The 15,978-nt window shown below is 44.4% G+C and overlaps 1 protein-coding gene across 8 annotated transcripts in view; it reads right to left on the bottom strand.

Moving 5' to 3' along the window:
• Window positions 1-15,978, bottom strand: part of PTPRZ1 (protein tyrosine phosphatase receptor type Z1) — a 656,962-nt gene that overhangs the window by 321,053 nt on the left and 319,931 nt on the right. For all 8 annotated transcript variants that reach the window (XM_078680698.1, XM_078680707.1, XM_078680718.1 and 5 more), the window contains exon 5: window positions 13,284-13,379. In XM_078680698.1, coding sequence (XP_078536824.1) covers window positions 13,284-13,379 — 96 coding nt within the window. The remainder of the gene's footprint in view (window positions 1-13,283; window positions 13,380-15,978) is intronic.

The following is a 15,978-nucleotide window of genomic DNA, read 5'->3' as shown; positions in this document are numbered from 1 at the left end:
TACCTTTGCCCCTAGTATTTTTCTGGTCTCTAATGGGGTACATTGAAGAGGAACATATCTGGTCCAAGAATCCCTTCTCTGACAAAATACGGAAATGGTTTAGGTACGTAGATGACATTTTTGTCATCTGGCATGGAGATCAGGATAGTACCACAGACTTCATGACTTGGATTAGTAACAACAACCCCTTACTCAAATTCACCAGTTCCTGTCATAACAGGAGTGTCTCCTTTCTGGACATCAATATCTTGGCCAGAGATGAAAGATTGGAAAGCCTGTTATACAAGAAGCCTACAGAGAGCAACGGACTTCTGCACTTTAATAGTGCGCACCCCCGGCCCCTGAGAGAGAACCTCTCCATTGGGCAATATCTTAGGATACGGAGGAACTGCTCGAATTTGCAGGATTATAATGAAGAGGCTAAATTTCTCTCAGCTAAACTGGAAGAGAAAGGCTACCCCAGAAATGTGATTGAGCAAGCCAAAAAAGATCACAAAATACACCACCTGAGGCATTGCTAGAAACGAATACGAGAAAAGAAAACACGGCACTCATCTGTGTAACCACTCACAAGTCATCTTCAAATAACATCAAAAAAATCATAAAGAACAATTGGCACATCCTAATATCTAACAAATTAACATTTGAGAAACCCATGTTCTTGTTCAGGAGGAATAGGAGCATAAGGAATATGCTGGTCCACAGGGACAGTTGGGAACCAGCAGAGGACACTCAGATGACTTTATGGCGCCAGCCAACTGTTAAGGGCCATTTCCCCTTACAAACACACCTGGATCATTTACTTGGGCATGCAATCCGATTGGGAACAAAGAGACCACACCAATTGTAACACCTCCAATGTGGTCTACTTGATCGTCTGTCCATGCGGGATGAAATATGTCGGAATGACAACGCGAAAAGGGAAGCTCTGCATAGGTGAACATAGAAGCACAATCAGGAGAGCAATCACCTCCACGAGACTGACGGCCCATTACTTGGAAAGAAAACCCAATGATAAAGACCTAGCATGGACAGTAATTGAAAAGGTGAAAGTAGGTCCCAACATTACTAAGAGACTTCTCGAGAGAGAGAAGAATGTTGGATGTACAGATTGGGCACAGACAGCCAGGGATTAAATGACTCTATTCAATGGAATGCCCTGAATAGAAATTGAATACGTTGGTAACAGCTATTACTGTCTACACATAATATACTTCCTGAGCATAACTATGCAGTATACAGGCATATTACCACCCCACCCCTATGGAAACCTGGGGCTAAAATCATACATAAAATCATATTTAAAGAGTTGTCGCAAAAAAGACACCTTGAAAACATTGCTACATCAAAACCGACTTGTAATACAATGGTGTTAGAGGATCTACGTATGGGGCCATCCTATATTAAGCTGTTATTCTGCTTCTATCGAAAAATCAAACCCTGTCTTGATCAATACTACAAACATAATGTGCAGGCGAAGTGCTATCTTGTTCCAATTGCCATCACTTCCCGTTCTTTAACCATCACATATATTGTTATGTTTTTAATATCACCGGGCTGCCCAGAGTATTCCACTTTCTGGTAGTCTGTTTCAGTAACAGGGGTGGACTACACGCGTCAGACACAGTACTACATTTTCCATCAAGCAATGGGTTTCCGGCATTGTCTTCCGGGTAGCGCACTGGAAATGACACGCACGAGGAGCGCTCCACCTTCTTGCCTCGCCCCCAGCTCGGCCGCAACATCGAATGACGGGCTTACATATACGGGCACTCCAGGCAGTACGGCACAAATGCAGGGACTCACGGACACCAAATAGGCTTTCCACGGGGCAGGACCTTTGGAGTAGTAAGTCGATTACGCATAGACAGCAACAGATAGAGGTAATGTTTTCTGATTATTTGGTAGACTGGGAGCCCTAACGCAGGAGTGTTCTATTTTTACTCCCCGTAACAGTGTTTGACTACAAGGCTACCCCACCGTGATCCATGAGATATAATTATCCCTCTCTAATTGGGTAAGGGCGTGAAAAATTCTATGGGCAATAATATTGGCACAAATGATATATAGATAAACACCAACACCATGTGTGATATTCTGTATAGACGTGTGACCACTAATGATGTGTATGTGTACTTCTGTCACAGGTTGTTTGAGAGTGAGAGTGTTGTTCCTGGACTAGGCGATCTACACTTTGAAGTACTAATTGTATGCTATGAGATCACGCACACTGCCAGGAGGGCAGACTGAGATCAATGGATCCACCATGGCTCTGCTGTTTTGATAAATTAATCATTGATCATGGAATCAAAAGGATGTTTGCACCTATGCATGATAGGTGCAATCGTACATTGGGAAAGTTATTGTTAATGCATAATTGTTTGTCCTCTACTCTTTTGTTCTCCTTACAGACGGAATTTTTCGTTATCAGAAGAAGGGAGATAAGTATTCTCCCTGTTGTTATTGTTTTCTTTATTATTATTGTCACGAAGATTACAGCTTTCTGTACCTTCAACACTAATATGTAGGTCAAATAATTTTTGGTCACCACCAGGGAGGGAAGAATTGTTGTGCCCTGACGAAAGCCCGGGACCATTTTTGGCCACTGAATTTTTGGGCTGAAACATGTTGGCAGTCTTTTAGGGTCATAGGACCATAACCTCCAAGAAGACCCTGTTTTATCTTTTTAACGTCCACTACATCCCAGTGAATAAAGGTATACCTGGGGATTGTAGTAGGATTTTTATCTTTAAGTCCCCCTGGCCTACATCTCCTAAGAGCTCCCTTTAAATACGGTCGAGCCCACCCTGACCTTTAGGAGTCAGGGTAAACCCGATGATGAAGCATGACACCAATAGGGTGTGTGAGGGTTAAATAACAAAAGGCATTGCTTCCTTTCTGCATTTTGTGGCATACGTAAGGAGTTGAGTAGGTCTATGAGCCTCATTGTAGTTTGGATACATTATTGCGAGTATAGTTTAAGTCGAGAGGAGATATCCACACCCTTACCTCTCTCACCCCTTCTCGTGGACAATGGAGGGCCCTCTACTGCCACCTGTGGGTTACAGGAACCTGGAGAGCAAGCAACTCACTGCGATGGCCAAGTAGAAGCACCCTGTGATCACACTAGAAAGCCTAATGTCTAAGCTCTGGAAGATCGAATCCTCCATAGCGAAAATGAGATTCAAAATGAACAAAACTTTCACACAATGCAGCACAGCGCCCAAAGTTGTGTTGCGTTGCGTGAGAAAGAGAGAGAGCAGGAAAGTGCCATATCTAAAAAGATATGATCTCTCATGTCACTATCCTGCACTCTTCCTAGTGCTGGTGCAGAATTAGGCTACTGCGCGCCATGCACACACCTTTGCACCATAGTGAAAAGGTGTCTGAGTGAGTCTACCATCGGCCTTGTACTGGTAGGGCATCCTTACAGTACAAAATAATATGTCTAATCAAACTTTAAAACTTTGGATGTATGCTGTACAGTGAGGCACACAAGCAAAGTGGGAAACGTTTGGAGAAATAAAAACATTTCTCCTTTTAATGCCTGCTTTCAAGTGTAGTTATTTTTTTATACAAAACCCTGTCTGCTATTGTTAATAGATAGGGTTTTCTGTCAAAAGCCATCAGTGGCTGCATGGGAATACACATGTTACTCCCATGGAAGGCCATTTAGACAGAGTAATGCAAAGCAGCGCTGTGCACTGCTTTGAGTTACTTTCAGGGAACTTTCTAAAACAAAACAAGTTTTTTGCTGGAAAGTAAAAGAAAATAAATTAATTTTGCGCTGGGTTTACGTCACTTATGTGACACAGACCCAGCACAAAATGTTTGTTAATATGGGCCTTAGTATCCTCCAAATACGCCTGATCACTGTTGAGAAACAATTCACAGATATGTAATCAACAATGGATATTTCAGATTGGGGACAAGACCTCTGGATTCTAACGTGTAAGGGTTTCCAACCCGTAAAAAGTTTTTAAAATGTACTAAACACATTTTATGATTCAGAAAACCTCTTCAGAATCACAAAATGTGTTTAAAAATGGTTACTGATTCAGTATTTGTCAGGGACATTTTTTGGGGTATCCCTTCTAAATTCTGAAACAGTACCCTATGTACCATGGTGGTCGCAAACCATTGGTAAGTTAGCAACTCCCAAGTTGGTGTGGTAAATAATTTGTCTTTGGGAATTGGGGTGACACCTTCAGAGGGAGTAGGCAATGGTTGAGTGGGCTGATGCAACTGCATTTGTATTTATTGCATTTCTAAAGCTCATTAGACCAGAAGGCATCAAAGCGCTGTAAACTGAAGAGCACAGTGTAAACAATGACAACCCAAAGCAAACAAATCCTCTAAAGACAACCCCTAACAAAAGAATAATCCACAAAAAGCCATGTTTTAACTTGCTAACAGGAGATCAGTTGCAAGCTAAGGGTCCTGATATGTTTAAGAAGGGAGTTCCGCAGCCTGGCAGCTGCCACTCTGCAAGCGTGTTACCCCCCTTCTGGCTTTCTTACACCGAGAAACCACCACGTACAGCTGACCTCAGAGACCTCCTGGGAACATTCCAATTCAGGGCTGTCCTAAGATAACTCGAGCCCTGAGAATAGAGAACTTTGTGATCTTTACTAGCAGCTAGTGAAGAGACCTCAATCGCTCCCTGACCGTGGAATATTTGGGTACTCCCAGGACCAAGCATGCGGCCACATTCTGAATGATTTGGAACTTGTTTAAAGAGAATTGGTTATGTTTAGATACAAGGCATTACAGTAGTCCAATTAGGAGGTGAAGAGTGCAATGACCACTGACACCCTGAGCTCTTTTGGGAAAAGAGTCAGTATTTTCTTCAAGACCCCAATCATCCAGAAGCAAGAACTCACTGTTCTATTAACCTGGGTGTCGAAAGTCAAGTGTTGTTGGAAATCACACCCAGGTTTTTGGCCACTGAACAGGTAAGGTGCAACATCTTTCTGGCAACCAATGGTTAGTCCAGATTGAGCTGTCCACTCCTAATGCCACTGTGTCGGTTTTCTCCCAATTTATTTTAAGCCAGTTCTCCCTCATCCACCTGATAATCTCCCACATACAGGTCCTAAACCTGTCCGCCACCTCTTCCCAGTCATTAGAGATGATGATCTGGGCATCGTCCGCATAGGACGATACAGTGAAACCGAAAGAGTGCACCAATTTTGCCAGAGGGGCAACATACAATAACAATTACGTTTTTCAAAACAGAGTTCTTGTTTTCAACCAGCCCCATCTCCTTTAAGGAACTTAAATTCTATAACTTACTATGTTTAGATTTGGCGCTTGATATCTGCTGGTAACTCAGTCAACAGATACACTGCCTACATGGGTGATTTCATAGACTACCCTGCTAGACTGCCCCATCCTGAAATATGACTTGTGGTCTGTGTCAATGTGTTCATTGACAACTGTTTCTCGAGGCAGGCCCTATCTGACACTAGAACATGTAGGCAAAAGGTGTTACATAGGGATTTTACCGAGGAGGACTGGTGCTGCTTCTTAATACCCACAATACATGCATAAGAGTGGCTAGATTCAAGGTTTATATTTTAATAAATCCATCACAATTGGTATCGGGCACCCCTCAGAGTCCACAAAGCACATATATTACCTCATTTCAAATGTTGGAGATGTAACCATAGCAGTTGCACAATATTACACATCCTACAGGAACACCCCAGATTGTTATGGTGTTATGTTATGTATATTTGTAGAGCACACAACTCATCCATGAAGGTATCCTGTTGCAGAAGCAGGAGCTGTATGGGCCGAGCATGGGTCAGGGCTAGGTGAATGGCCATGTCTTCAGTTTCTTGTGGATTCAAGAACAGTGGAGAGAGCTCTCATGTGCAGAGGCAGGTCATTTCAGGCTTTAGGAGTGAGGTAGGAGGAGGTACAACTGCCAGATCTAGTTCTGTTACGCAGGAGGGGAGTGTGAGTAGGAGGGTCTGGCAGGTTTATTGAAATGTATGAGGTTGTTAAGGTATGTGGAGCCAATGTTGTGTAAGACTTTGTATGTGTATATGAGGAGTTTGATGGGTGCTCATTTGAGGACTGGGAGCCACTGGAGCTCTTTGAAGTGCATGGGTGATGTGTGTGAAGGGTAGGAGGGTGAGAGTGAGCTTGATGTTGAGTTTTGTATGGTCAGGGGTCTTCTGGCTAGTTGAGCGCTGATTCCAGCATAGAGTGTGTTGTCGTAGTCCAGCTTGCTGGTGATAAGGGTTTGGGTGACAGCTCTGTGAGTGTTGGTGGGGAGCCATTTGATGATCCACATGAGCATCCTGAGCATGTGGAAGCAGGAGACAGAGACTGTGTTCACTAGGCAGGTCATGGTGAGCTGGTTGTTGATTTTCCGAGGCTGTTTGCATGGTTTGCCAGAAAGGGTGTGGATCCAAGTTCTACAAGCCACCAGATGGAGTCCCAGAGTGAGGTGTTTTTCCCGAAGATTACTACTTCTCTCTCGTCTGCATTGAGCTTCAGGCAGATGGTTTTCATCCATTTGTCAACTTCGGTCATGCACGCAGAGAAATTGGTCCAGGTGTTTGGTGTCGTCAGCATAGGATATGATGTTTATTGGGTGGGTTCTGATGATGCTGGCGAGTGGGGTCATGTAGTCGTTGAACAGAGTGGGGCTGAATGAGGATCATTGTGGAACTCCGCAGATGTGGTTGACAGTGTACTAGGTGAAGGACTGGAGGCCAGACTGACCGACTGAGTGTGACCTGACAATGAAAATGTAAACCCAGTGAAGTGGAAGACCTCTGTTCATGATCATCCGAATGTTGTTCGTGGCAGTGATGAGGGGGGTCTCTGTACTGTTGCTGGGCCTCTGAATCCAGATTGAGTTATATTGAGGAGGTGGTTGTCAGTGAGGTGGTTGACTAAGCGTTTGTTTATCATCTTTTCTATTACTTTTGCCAGGCGAGGTAGCAGGGAGATAGGCTGGTAGTTGGCTATCGTATTCGGGTCTGCGGAGGGTTTCATATGGATGGATTTATATCATCTGCCAATGGCTCGCCAATGACTATATTGCCACAATAAAAGTCTCAACGTGATAGAAGCAAAATGGTTGGCATGACAAATCATAGACAGAGAGGGATTAGGACTTTCCTGGCTACTGACAAATTAAGCAAATAATACTACTGGAGATGGCAGACAATACCCAGCGTTTACAAGTTGCTTACAATGCTAACATGAATCACATCATGCAAACAGGAGAGCATTAAGCTTAAGTAATAAGATGGACATCTCTGTCCTGGCCTGGATTCATTTGTGTAACCAGTTAGAGGATATTGACTGTGTCCTGACTATTTACGGCTCCACAAATGATAGCAAGCCATCTTTTCCTCTCTTGGACTATAAATAATGTATCTACATTTACGTAGCGCGTGGTTTCGGTTGCCTCGACCATTGAAATCATGAGGAGCCGAATCATGGTTACTTGCTCTCCTCAACCCAAACAAGCAGAAACCTTTACTGAGGAGAGACCTCGAGTGAAGCACTTATTAACTCTGCATTCTAACACTTTGACCCTCATTAGGAATTGGCCACTACCGGAAGTGATAATCATCACACCCGATAAAATTGACACTGCGATGTTTGGTACTTATCAGTTGCAATAATTATCAATTATCATGAATTTTGGGGAAATACAATGCAGATTTGGGTGTTTACTGTACAAAAATCCACATGCTTTGGTACTTAGCAGCCTTATTCGCCTGATAAACATCATCAGATTGGACATGCTGACATTTATCACAAAATGAACAACAGCCACACGTTGGATTGCTGATTCCACTGTCTGTTGACCACTTGTGGGTCTAGTGTCTGTTGACATAATTGATTGAAGAGTTCTGTCAAATGTACCGCTGACACTAGTCCTTGTATTGTCTTGATACAACCAAACACTTTACAGGTTGCCTAAATAACTGACATTCCACATGGGTACTCACAAACTTTCTCTCGGGGGCCAAATTTACAGTGTGGTTTGTGGCTGAGGGCCGCACCGGTGAGGCGGGGTCGGTGGGGGAAGGGGGCAGGGCCAGAGCAAAAAAAAAACTGTGACCAAGAAGTTGAACACAGGCCCCTGCAGCGGACGCCTTCGTCCACTGAGCCACCAGACTCGGCATACACACTTCTTTCTCTCTCTCTCTCTCTCTCTGTCTCACTCCCTCTCTCTATCTCGCCCTCCCTTTCTCTGTCTGTCTCCCTCCCTAGCTCTCTTTCTCCCTCTCTCCGTCTCCCTCTCTCTCTGTCTCCCTCTCTCTTCCTCTCTCTCTGTCTCCCTTCCTCTGTCTGTCTGCCACTGTCTCCCTGACTTCCTCTCTCTGTCTCCCCCCACTGTCTCCCTCTGCCTCCCTCTGTCTCCCTCCCTCTCCCACCCACTCTCTCCCTCTGTCTCCCTCCCTCTCCATCTCTCTCCCTCTGTCTCCCTCCATCTCCCGCTCCCTCTCCGTCTCTCTCTCTGCCTCTCTGTCTCTCAGTCTCTGCCTCTATCTGTCTGTCCCTGTCTCTGCCTCTATCTGTCTGTCTGTCTCTGTCTCTGTCTGTCCCTGTCATCCTCCCTCTGTCTCCCTCTCTGCCTCTGTCTGTCTCTGCTTCTATCAGTCTGCCTCTGTCCCTATCTCTGCCTCTATCTGTCTCTATCTCTATCTCTCTGTCTCCCTCCTTCTCTCTCTCTGTCTCCCTCCCTCTCTCTGTCTCCCTCCCACTCTCTCCCACTCTCTCTCTCTCTCCCTCTCTGTCTCCCTCGGTCTCACTCACTCTCTCTTTCTGTCTTCCTCTCCCTCTCTCTCTCTATCTGTCTCCCTCTATGTCTCCCTCTCTCACTGTCTCCCTCTCTCTCTGTCTCCCTCTGCCTGTCTATGTGTTCCTTTATCTGTCTCCCTCCCTCTATCTCCCTCCCTGTCTCCCTCCCACTGTCTCCCTCTGCCTCCCTCTGTCTCTGTCTCCTTCTCTCTGTCTCCCTCTGTTTCCCTCTCTCACTGTCTGTCTCCGTCTGTCTCCGTCTGCCTCCCTCTGTCTTCCTCCCTCTATCTGTCTCCCTCCCTCTATCTGTCTCCCTCCTCCCTCTGTCTGTCGCCCGCCCTCTGTCTGTCTCCGTCTGTCTTTCGCCCTCTGTCTCACTCTCTGCCTCCCACTGTCTCCTTCCCTCTCTTTCCCTCTGTCTCTCTCCCTCTGTCTCTCTCCCTCTGTCTCTCTCCCTCTGTCTCTCTCCCTCTGTCTCTCTCCCTCTGTCTCTCTCTCTCTGTCTCTCTCCCTCTGTCTCTCTCCCTCTGTCTCTCTCCCTCTGTCTCTCTCCCTCTGTCTCTCTCCCTCTGTCTCTCTCTCTCTGTCTCTCTCCCTCTGTCTCCCTCCCTCTGTCTCCCTCTCTGTCTCCCTCTCTGTCTCCCTCTCTGTCTCCCTCTCTCTCCCTCTCTCTCTGTCTCCCTCTGTCTGTCTCTGTCTCCCTCCCTCTGTCGGTCACCCTCTGTCACCTCACCCCAGCTTCCCGGGAACACACACACAGCCGCACCTGAGTACTTCACAGGTCTTTAAAAGACCATTTACTTGTTAATGAGGCTTCATTACCGTGTTGTACCCCTCACTATTTCCTTGCCCATATCCTTGACAATATAAGCCTTACATGTAAAGCAGCCCACTTGTCCAGTCCTTACGCTACTCCTGCCCCCTGACACTCCTCCTAACCTTCAAAATCATTACTCTGCGCTCATATTTGACATTGCTCCTACTCCCTTGCTCTCTTATGTTGACCCATCCTTTACAACACAACTTTTACCACGCAGTGCCTTTACGACGCAACTTTTACAACGCAAACCATTACAACGCATTGCGCTGGGGGGCGCTCTAGGATAGGGAATATGTTTAATTTACTATCCAACACCTTCCCTAGTGTCCACGGGGACTGGAGTTGGAATAGTAAATTAAACTATTCACTATCCAGCACACCAAAGCGCTATGCGTTGTAAAGGTTTTCGTTGTAAAAACCGCGTTGTAAAGGCATGCGTGGTAAAAGCATGCGTTGTAATGTCATACATCCAATGTGTGCCACAACCAATAACTATTTACTGTTCAATTCTGCAGCATAAAAGACCTGATGCTACATCTGTGCAACGACTCAGACTGGTAGAGTTGGATGACTGAAAAGTAACATACTTTCTAAAGAAATGCACAAAGCAAGCTGAATTGCCTGTAAAAAACGCTAGAAATATTTTCCACAACACAGGCACATAAATGTTTCACTCAGAATCATACAATTTAATAAAGTGGGGAAGCTGGGATTTGTACACAATTATTCTGCTGGGCTGCTTCCGAGGCATATAACTGTGTATAAACTGCATCTCCCCCAATTTCACCTGTAAACTTTCCGTAGCACCACAGTTGTGAACCGAGAGCCTGTAGCATCCCATTTACCTAAAGTGAAGCCATGCATGAAACAAACGGCTAGGCACAGCCCACGGATCCATGTGAAGACTTTGCTGGATCCTTATTTGATTTATTCTGCTCTGAGATCATGAGGAAGGAAAGTCCGTGCTCGGCGGAAACCCTAACCAGGGGCCTTCAAAACATAAATTTAACTACAGAGACAGATCTGTTTTAGTGGCACCAATCGAGATATTAAAGAGGCCCCACTGTCTGTGAGCAGTACGTACAAGTAGCACAAGATCCCCTGCACCTATCCAACAACAGAGTGACCCTTCAACTGTTATTCCTGAATGTTGTGATTTGAATTTATCATTGCATCTATGGAATTCCATGGGCGTGGGGAGGTGATCTGAGGCTTTGGTGTTTTAGTGTTTTGTGGTTTTATCACATGTTAAGTTGTACTGCCTTCTCCTTTCTCCTAGTCTGACGTTTGGGATATGATAATGAAACTGTACTATGCGATATGAAACAATTATTACGGAGATCACCAGGTAGGGATCTCTAGATATGGAGCGTGGAGCTCCTTTGTTCTTAGCAGCTTGTTGACTTTGGAGGAGGGCTGAATTACTGCTGTATGGTGTGCCTGAGCCTGAACTGCTGACTAAGATGAGTCCCACAAACCTCTTGCTACGTCACATGATGTATTTCCCCCTAAACTGGTGCCTGAGAGAGGTCTTTCAAACCCCTTCCTGCACTCACACAATGTATCTGAGCCTGACCTTGTCTCTGGGAGGATCTTTTTTCAAACACCTGCAGTTTGAGAGGAGGGACCTCGGTCTCAAACCCCTTCTCATCCTCAAACAATATATGTGAGCTAGGAATGTGCAAATGTGCAGAATGTGGTTTGCCGTTATCTCACGTGACTTTTTCATTGAAGCACACAGTTTGTATAAAGAAGTCTTGCAAGGTCTTGGTGGGAGGTTTGTTTGAGCAGGACAAGTTGCTCAGCAAGACATTTTGGGGCCTATTACGATGGAGGTCGGAGGCTTCCAGACCCCCATCGTCGGTTTCAATTCCAACCGGCTGATTATGTATCAGCCAGTCGGAATTGATACCGGCCAGTCATTCCGGCTGGCTTCCGATGGGCACCTGGACCCCGTTGGCCAGAGAGAACCGGCTCGTAATCCCAAAGGACGGGCCTTTTCGACTTTGGGATTACGATGCACGGTTTCCGGCATGGTTTCCATGCCTGCCTGTCCGACATGGAAACCATGTCGGAAAGTATGTTTGGAGGCTCCCAAAAGGGCCCCCTGCTTGTTGCGGCCTCCGGTTGGGGGCCGAGGGGGCACCCAAGTTGCCCCACTGTTAATCTCTGCCGCCTGTGGCAGGCACAATGAGGTGTCTACCACAAGGTGCTGGAAGGTGCCTGCCACAAGGTGCAGGGATTAACATGACCTCCAATTTTCCTATAGGAGCATGTACTCTGGCCAGTTTACCGCCGTAATACATGCCCCCATAGGGAAATAATGGAATGTGACGAACAGTGTTTGGTCGCATCCAAATCAGGTGGTCGGGACCGCTGACCAGAAATCGGTTGGCCCCGCATCCAAATAAGGCGGTCAGGACCGCCGACCAGAGGTCGGTTGGTCCTGTTTACGATACGGTGTCGGGTGGAAGCAATTCCGCCCGACATCATAATCGGCCCCTCTGTGTATGAAAGAGTTTCTTGCATGCAAAAACTGTGAACATTTTAGCAAAATGCACATGATGTGAAATTCAGGAATTATACAGTCATTACTAGCATAATCAATATTTTGCAAATTTCACATAATGTGAAATTCAGGAATTACACAAATTTTGTAAGCATAATCAACATTTTGCCCAGGTTTAAAGTGAGCCTGACAGGAGGTATAGGGACAGCCTCTCAAACCTCTGCCCATATTTCGATGTATTTGATGACAAGGACAACTTTTAAAAAAAACTTTAAAAATCCATGTTTTTTCCCAGTTTTAAATAAAAAAACACGCACATGACAGGTATTTAAGAACAGAATTTAAATTGAAAAGCAAGAGAGAAAACGTGCCTGTACTCATGCTGAGGCAATTATCTAGAAGAAGCTGCTAGAGAGATTGGGTAAAGGAGCACCACGAAAACTGACATAACAACAGCAAACGGGCGGATTATAGCTTCGTTCGAATCGAGGCCTTCAGGGCATAATTCTTTGACGAAAACATGGCATTAGAAAGTCAAATGTGAGGAATCACGTGGGGTAATTTACACAAATTAGGAATCTTTGCAGAGACTTGTGAAAAAGCCAAAGTGTAGATCCTGGCTGTGCCAGGATCTGAGGCTGAAAGAGGTTGAGGCATTTTAAACACAGAAAAGGAAAGAAGAACGTGCTTTGGATAAAAATAAATAAATTATAGACGACTGATGCAGAGAAAAAACACCTGCGAGGGGTCAGTAACATATCGAAAAATACACCAAACTGAACACAGAGATGGGAGGGTGCAGAGCTGAACACGGAGTAGAACGTAAAGATTGTGACCTATACAAATAGTTGTAGGTCACAAAATCAAGTGGCAAAATATTGTTCTGCCAATATATTCACTACAGGATATGGGCTAATAGAATATCATGCAAGTAAGTATATAAAGGTAAGTATAGGTTTGCAAGTCTTAAATTCACATTTCTGTACCCTTACTATGTTTTTATCTGTAAAAGGTACGTCGATGTGTAGATAAGACAAGACATTCTACGCTTACCTGTATATACGAACCTTCGACATATTTAGGTGGTGTATATTCTAGAGTCGATATTTTGGTAGGACTGTGTTTAAAGTTCGATATTGTGGTGGAAGGGATGCAAACATAAACCATTAAGCATACCTCATATAAGATGGATAAAGCTTTTATTTTTCCATTTTCTTGCACCGCCTCGTCAAAACTTTTAAAAAGGTCTACATTGTAGCAATAAATTTGCATCTGCAAGAAAAATAACATATGTTTACAAATGCTATACAGAAAAAGGTACACAATATATGCATCGAATACATCTTAGACTTTACAGGTATAAAACAGCAGAAACATGCAGATTTTCAGGTACTGCTGACATTGTGCAGAGACAGATCTGTACAGTTATCACTTCCGTCTGCGCATGCAACTGTGGTTTAATGCATACTGTTTATTGTACAGTTCACTTCATTCATGTAAGAATTTAAATTCCGAATTTCAGCTTTCAATGAAAGTTGGCTAAGTTGTTTTGAAAGATTTGAGGTCAAAATCCTACATTCATTTAACGTTGGAAGAACATTTTGATTGGGAGCCATTTCACTTAAAGCAGGGCAAAAGTAAACAAGCACTGACTACTCCAACAGGTCTGGCTATCCGAAGTGGTGGAGATCTTTTGAGTGTTAAGCATAATAAAGCTGGTGTGTATATTTTTGTGAGACAGTGTGTGGGGAAAGCGGCACATACCCGTGCCATGGGTGTCATTTGTTTCGTGAAATGACATTGTGCGTGCCTGGACGGTTCACCGAGGCCTGTGTGACACAAGGGCATTTAAGCACTTTGGCAATCCATGTGAAAACATTCCCACCCTACACGGAAACACTGAAACTTTACACTTCTGCAAACTCAATGAATTTCAAGGGGCCTCATCTTTGGGCCTTGACCTACAAGGAGCAAAGTAGCTGAGCAATCAAGTATTATTCTTGGAGGGTGGCGGGAGTAGAGCATCTAGAGTAGGTAGCATAGTTATCATCCCTTGCAACAAATATGTTTTTATTTTGTAAAAAGATAGAAGCCCTATATTATTTATCAAGCTAACATGCTCAGTGATTTTAAGAAGTTCAGTTGTATTTAAAACAATTCTGCCTGTGTAAGTAAAGTTATTTCGCAGGCCTATTGTGGCTCAGTCTTACACTCATTGTTCAAGGGTACATTAAAAGAAGGTTAATGCCCATGTTATAGCCGTGTGCATCTGTTTGTAATCGTTCATTAATTACTGAGATGATTTAGGGTAGTTGTCGTCAAGTGGCAACATGGGTCCATGACTGAGGGGCCATGATACTTGTCAGGTGGGGGAACAGTTTTCCCATGAATCATCAGCGGCCAGGAGTGGGGACATGCAGCAGGGGTGGGTACACAGGTCCACCTGTTACAGGTGTCTGACCTGGGAGAACAGGTTCTTCAACATTTAGGGCAACAGCCAGGTAACGGTCTCACAGTGAATATCAAATGCAGAATTTTTTTTCTCTCCACTCCTTTTGGCCTCTTCTTAAACTAATACACTCCCTTTCTAAAGCCTACTACTGATTCCCTAAAATGTCTAACTTTTGCCCCCTTTGCAGAGGCCCACTATCACCTAAAAAATGCAATTGCTAATGTAACCCCCACTATAAAAGACAAATCACCCTTTATCTCATTGGGTCTCCTCGTGGAGTCAAAAGGCTCTCAATGAGCTGTCTGTAAATAGAAAATCATGTCCACATTAGACCACATGACCCTAAGGAGATGCTGGTCCTTCTTCAGGCATTTTTGCACCTCCCAGCCATGTTGATCAAATGGGGGTTGCTGGTCTGCAGTTTCGCTCTGCCACCACAGGGGGTGCTCTTCATACGTTACATGCAAGATCCACGCTTCTTCTGTGGTGCATCCTGCTGTTCAAAATGATCTTCCCCATTTTAATATTATGAAATCAACTGGTTTAAATGTAAAGTTCCCTAATACCTTTTGGTGTAGAGATGCTTTATAAAATATTAAATAAAGAAAGGAAGACATTCTTTTCACTTACGCTCATGGGTGCCTTTGTTGGCAGTGCAGTGTATTCATTATGCTCATGGTCACATTTGTAATTGCTACCAAGCATGGGAGAAGCACCGCATTTCACACAACTGTCCTGACCTTTGCTCTCCTCACTGCAATGATGAAATGCTTGCCCTATAATCTGGCCGCCATATTTGGAGGGGCACAGCACAGAGTGACAGAAGAGGTGGTTAAGGTGCACACTCCAGTTATCCTATATGCAAATCCCCTTAGCCCAGTAGCGGCTGGTGGATTTTGAAAGTGGTGAGTCAAAAAATGTTATACCCTAATGTAATAAGCGGGCAAAGCTCGCAAGCCTGAACTGCTAAAGGAGGGGGGGGGTATACTGTGAGTCAACAGGGCAGACAAACAACACGTCCAAAGCAGTAACATAATGAGCCAAAATATATGGTTTCAGACAAAGAAGATTGTTTAGTACAGATGGGATGTCACAAACCTCGCAGTAATACAGAGATTTTGAAAAATATGTGGAAAGGCCACAACACATATCATCAAAACGAGCTAAACGAAACAAACATTTTTGAAAGGGATTTGGCTGGCAGCGCTGACATTAAAAGTATATGTACATATATGGCTGTGTCGAGCTGCCTTTCAGGACCAATAAATCAGATTTCCAATGTTACCTTCTCAGGGAATCTGAAAAAGGTTTATTAGAAACACGATTACATATTGGCTGTTCTGCTGGTTATTTCTGTCAGTCTAGATCTGTGTTTATATACATTGCGTTTGCACTTCAGCAACACCATTGGCACTTAAG

This window comes from Lissotriton helveticus, chromosome 1_1 (assembly GCF_964261635.1).
Source record: "Lissotriton helveticus chromosome 1_1, aLisHel1.1, whole genome shotgun sequence".
Classification (NCBI taxonomy): Eukaryota; Metazoa; Chordata; class Amphibia; order Caudata; family Salamandridae; genus Lissotriton; species Lissotriton helveticus.
The sequence above is the reverse complement of the archived record's forward strand: the minus strand, read 5'-3'. Positions and strand labels throughout refer to the sequence as shown.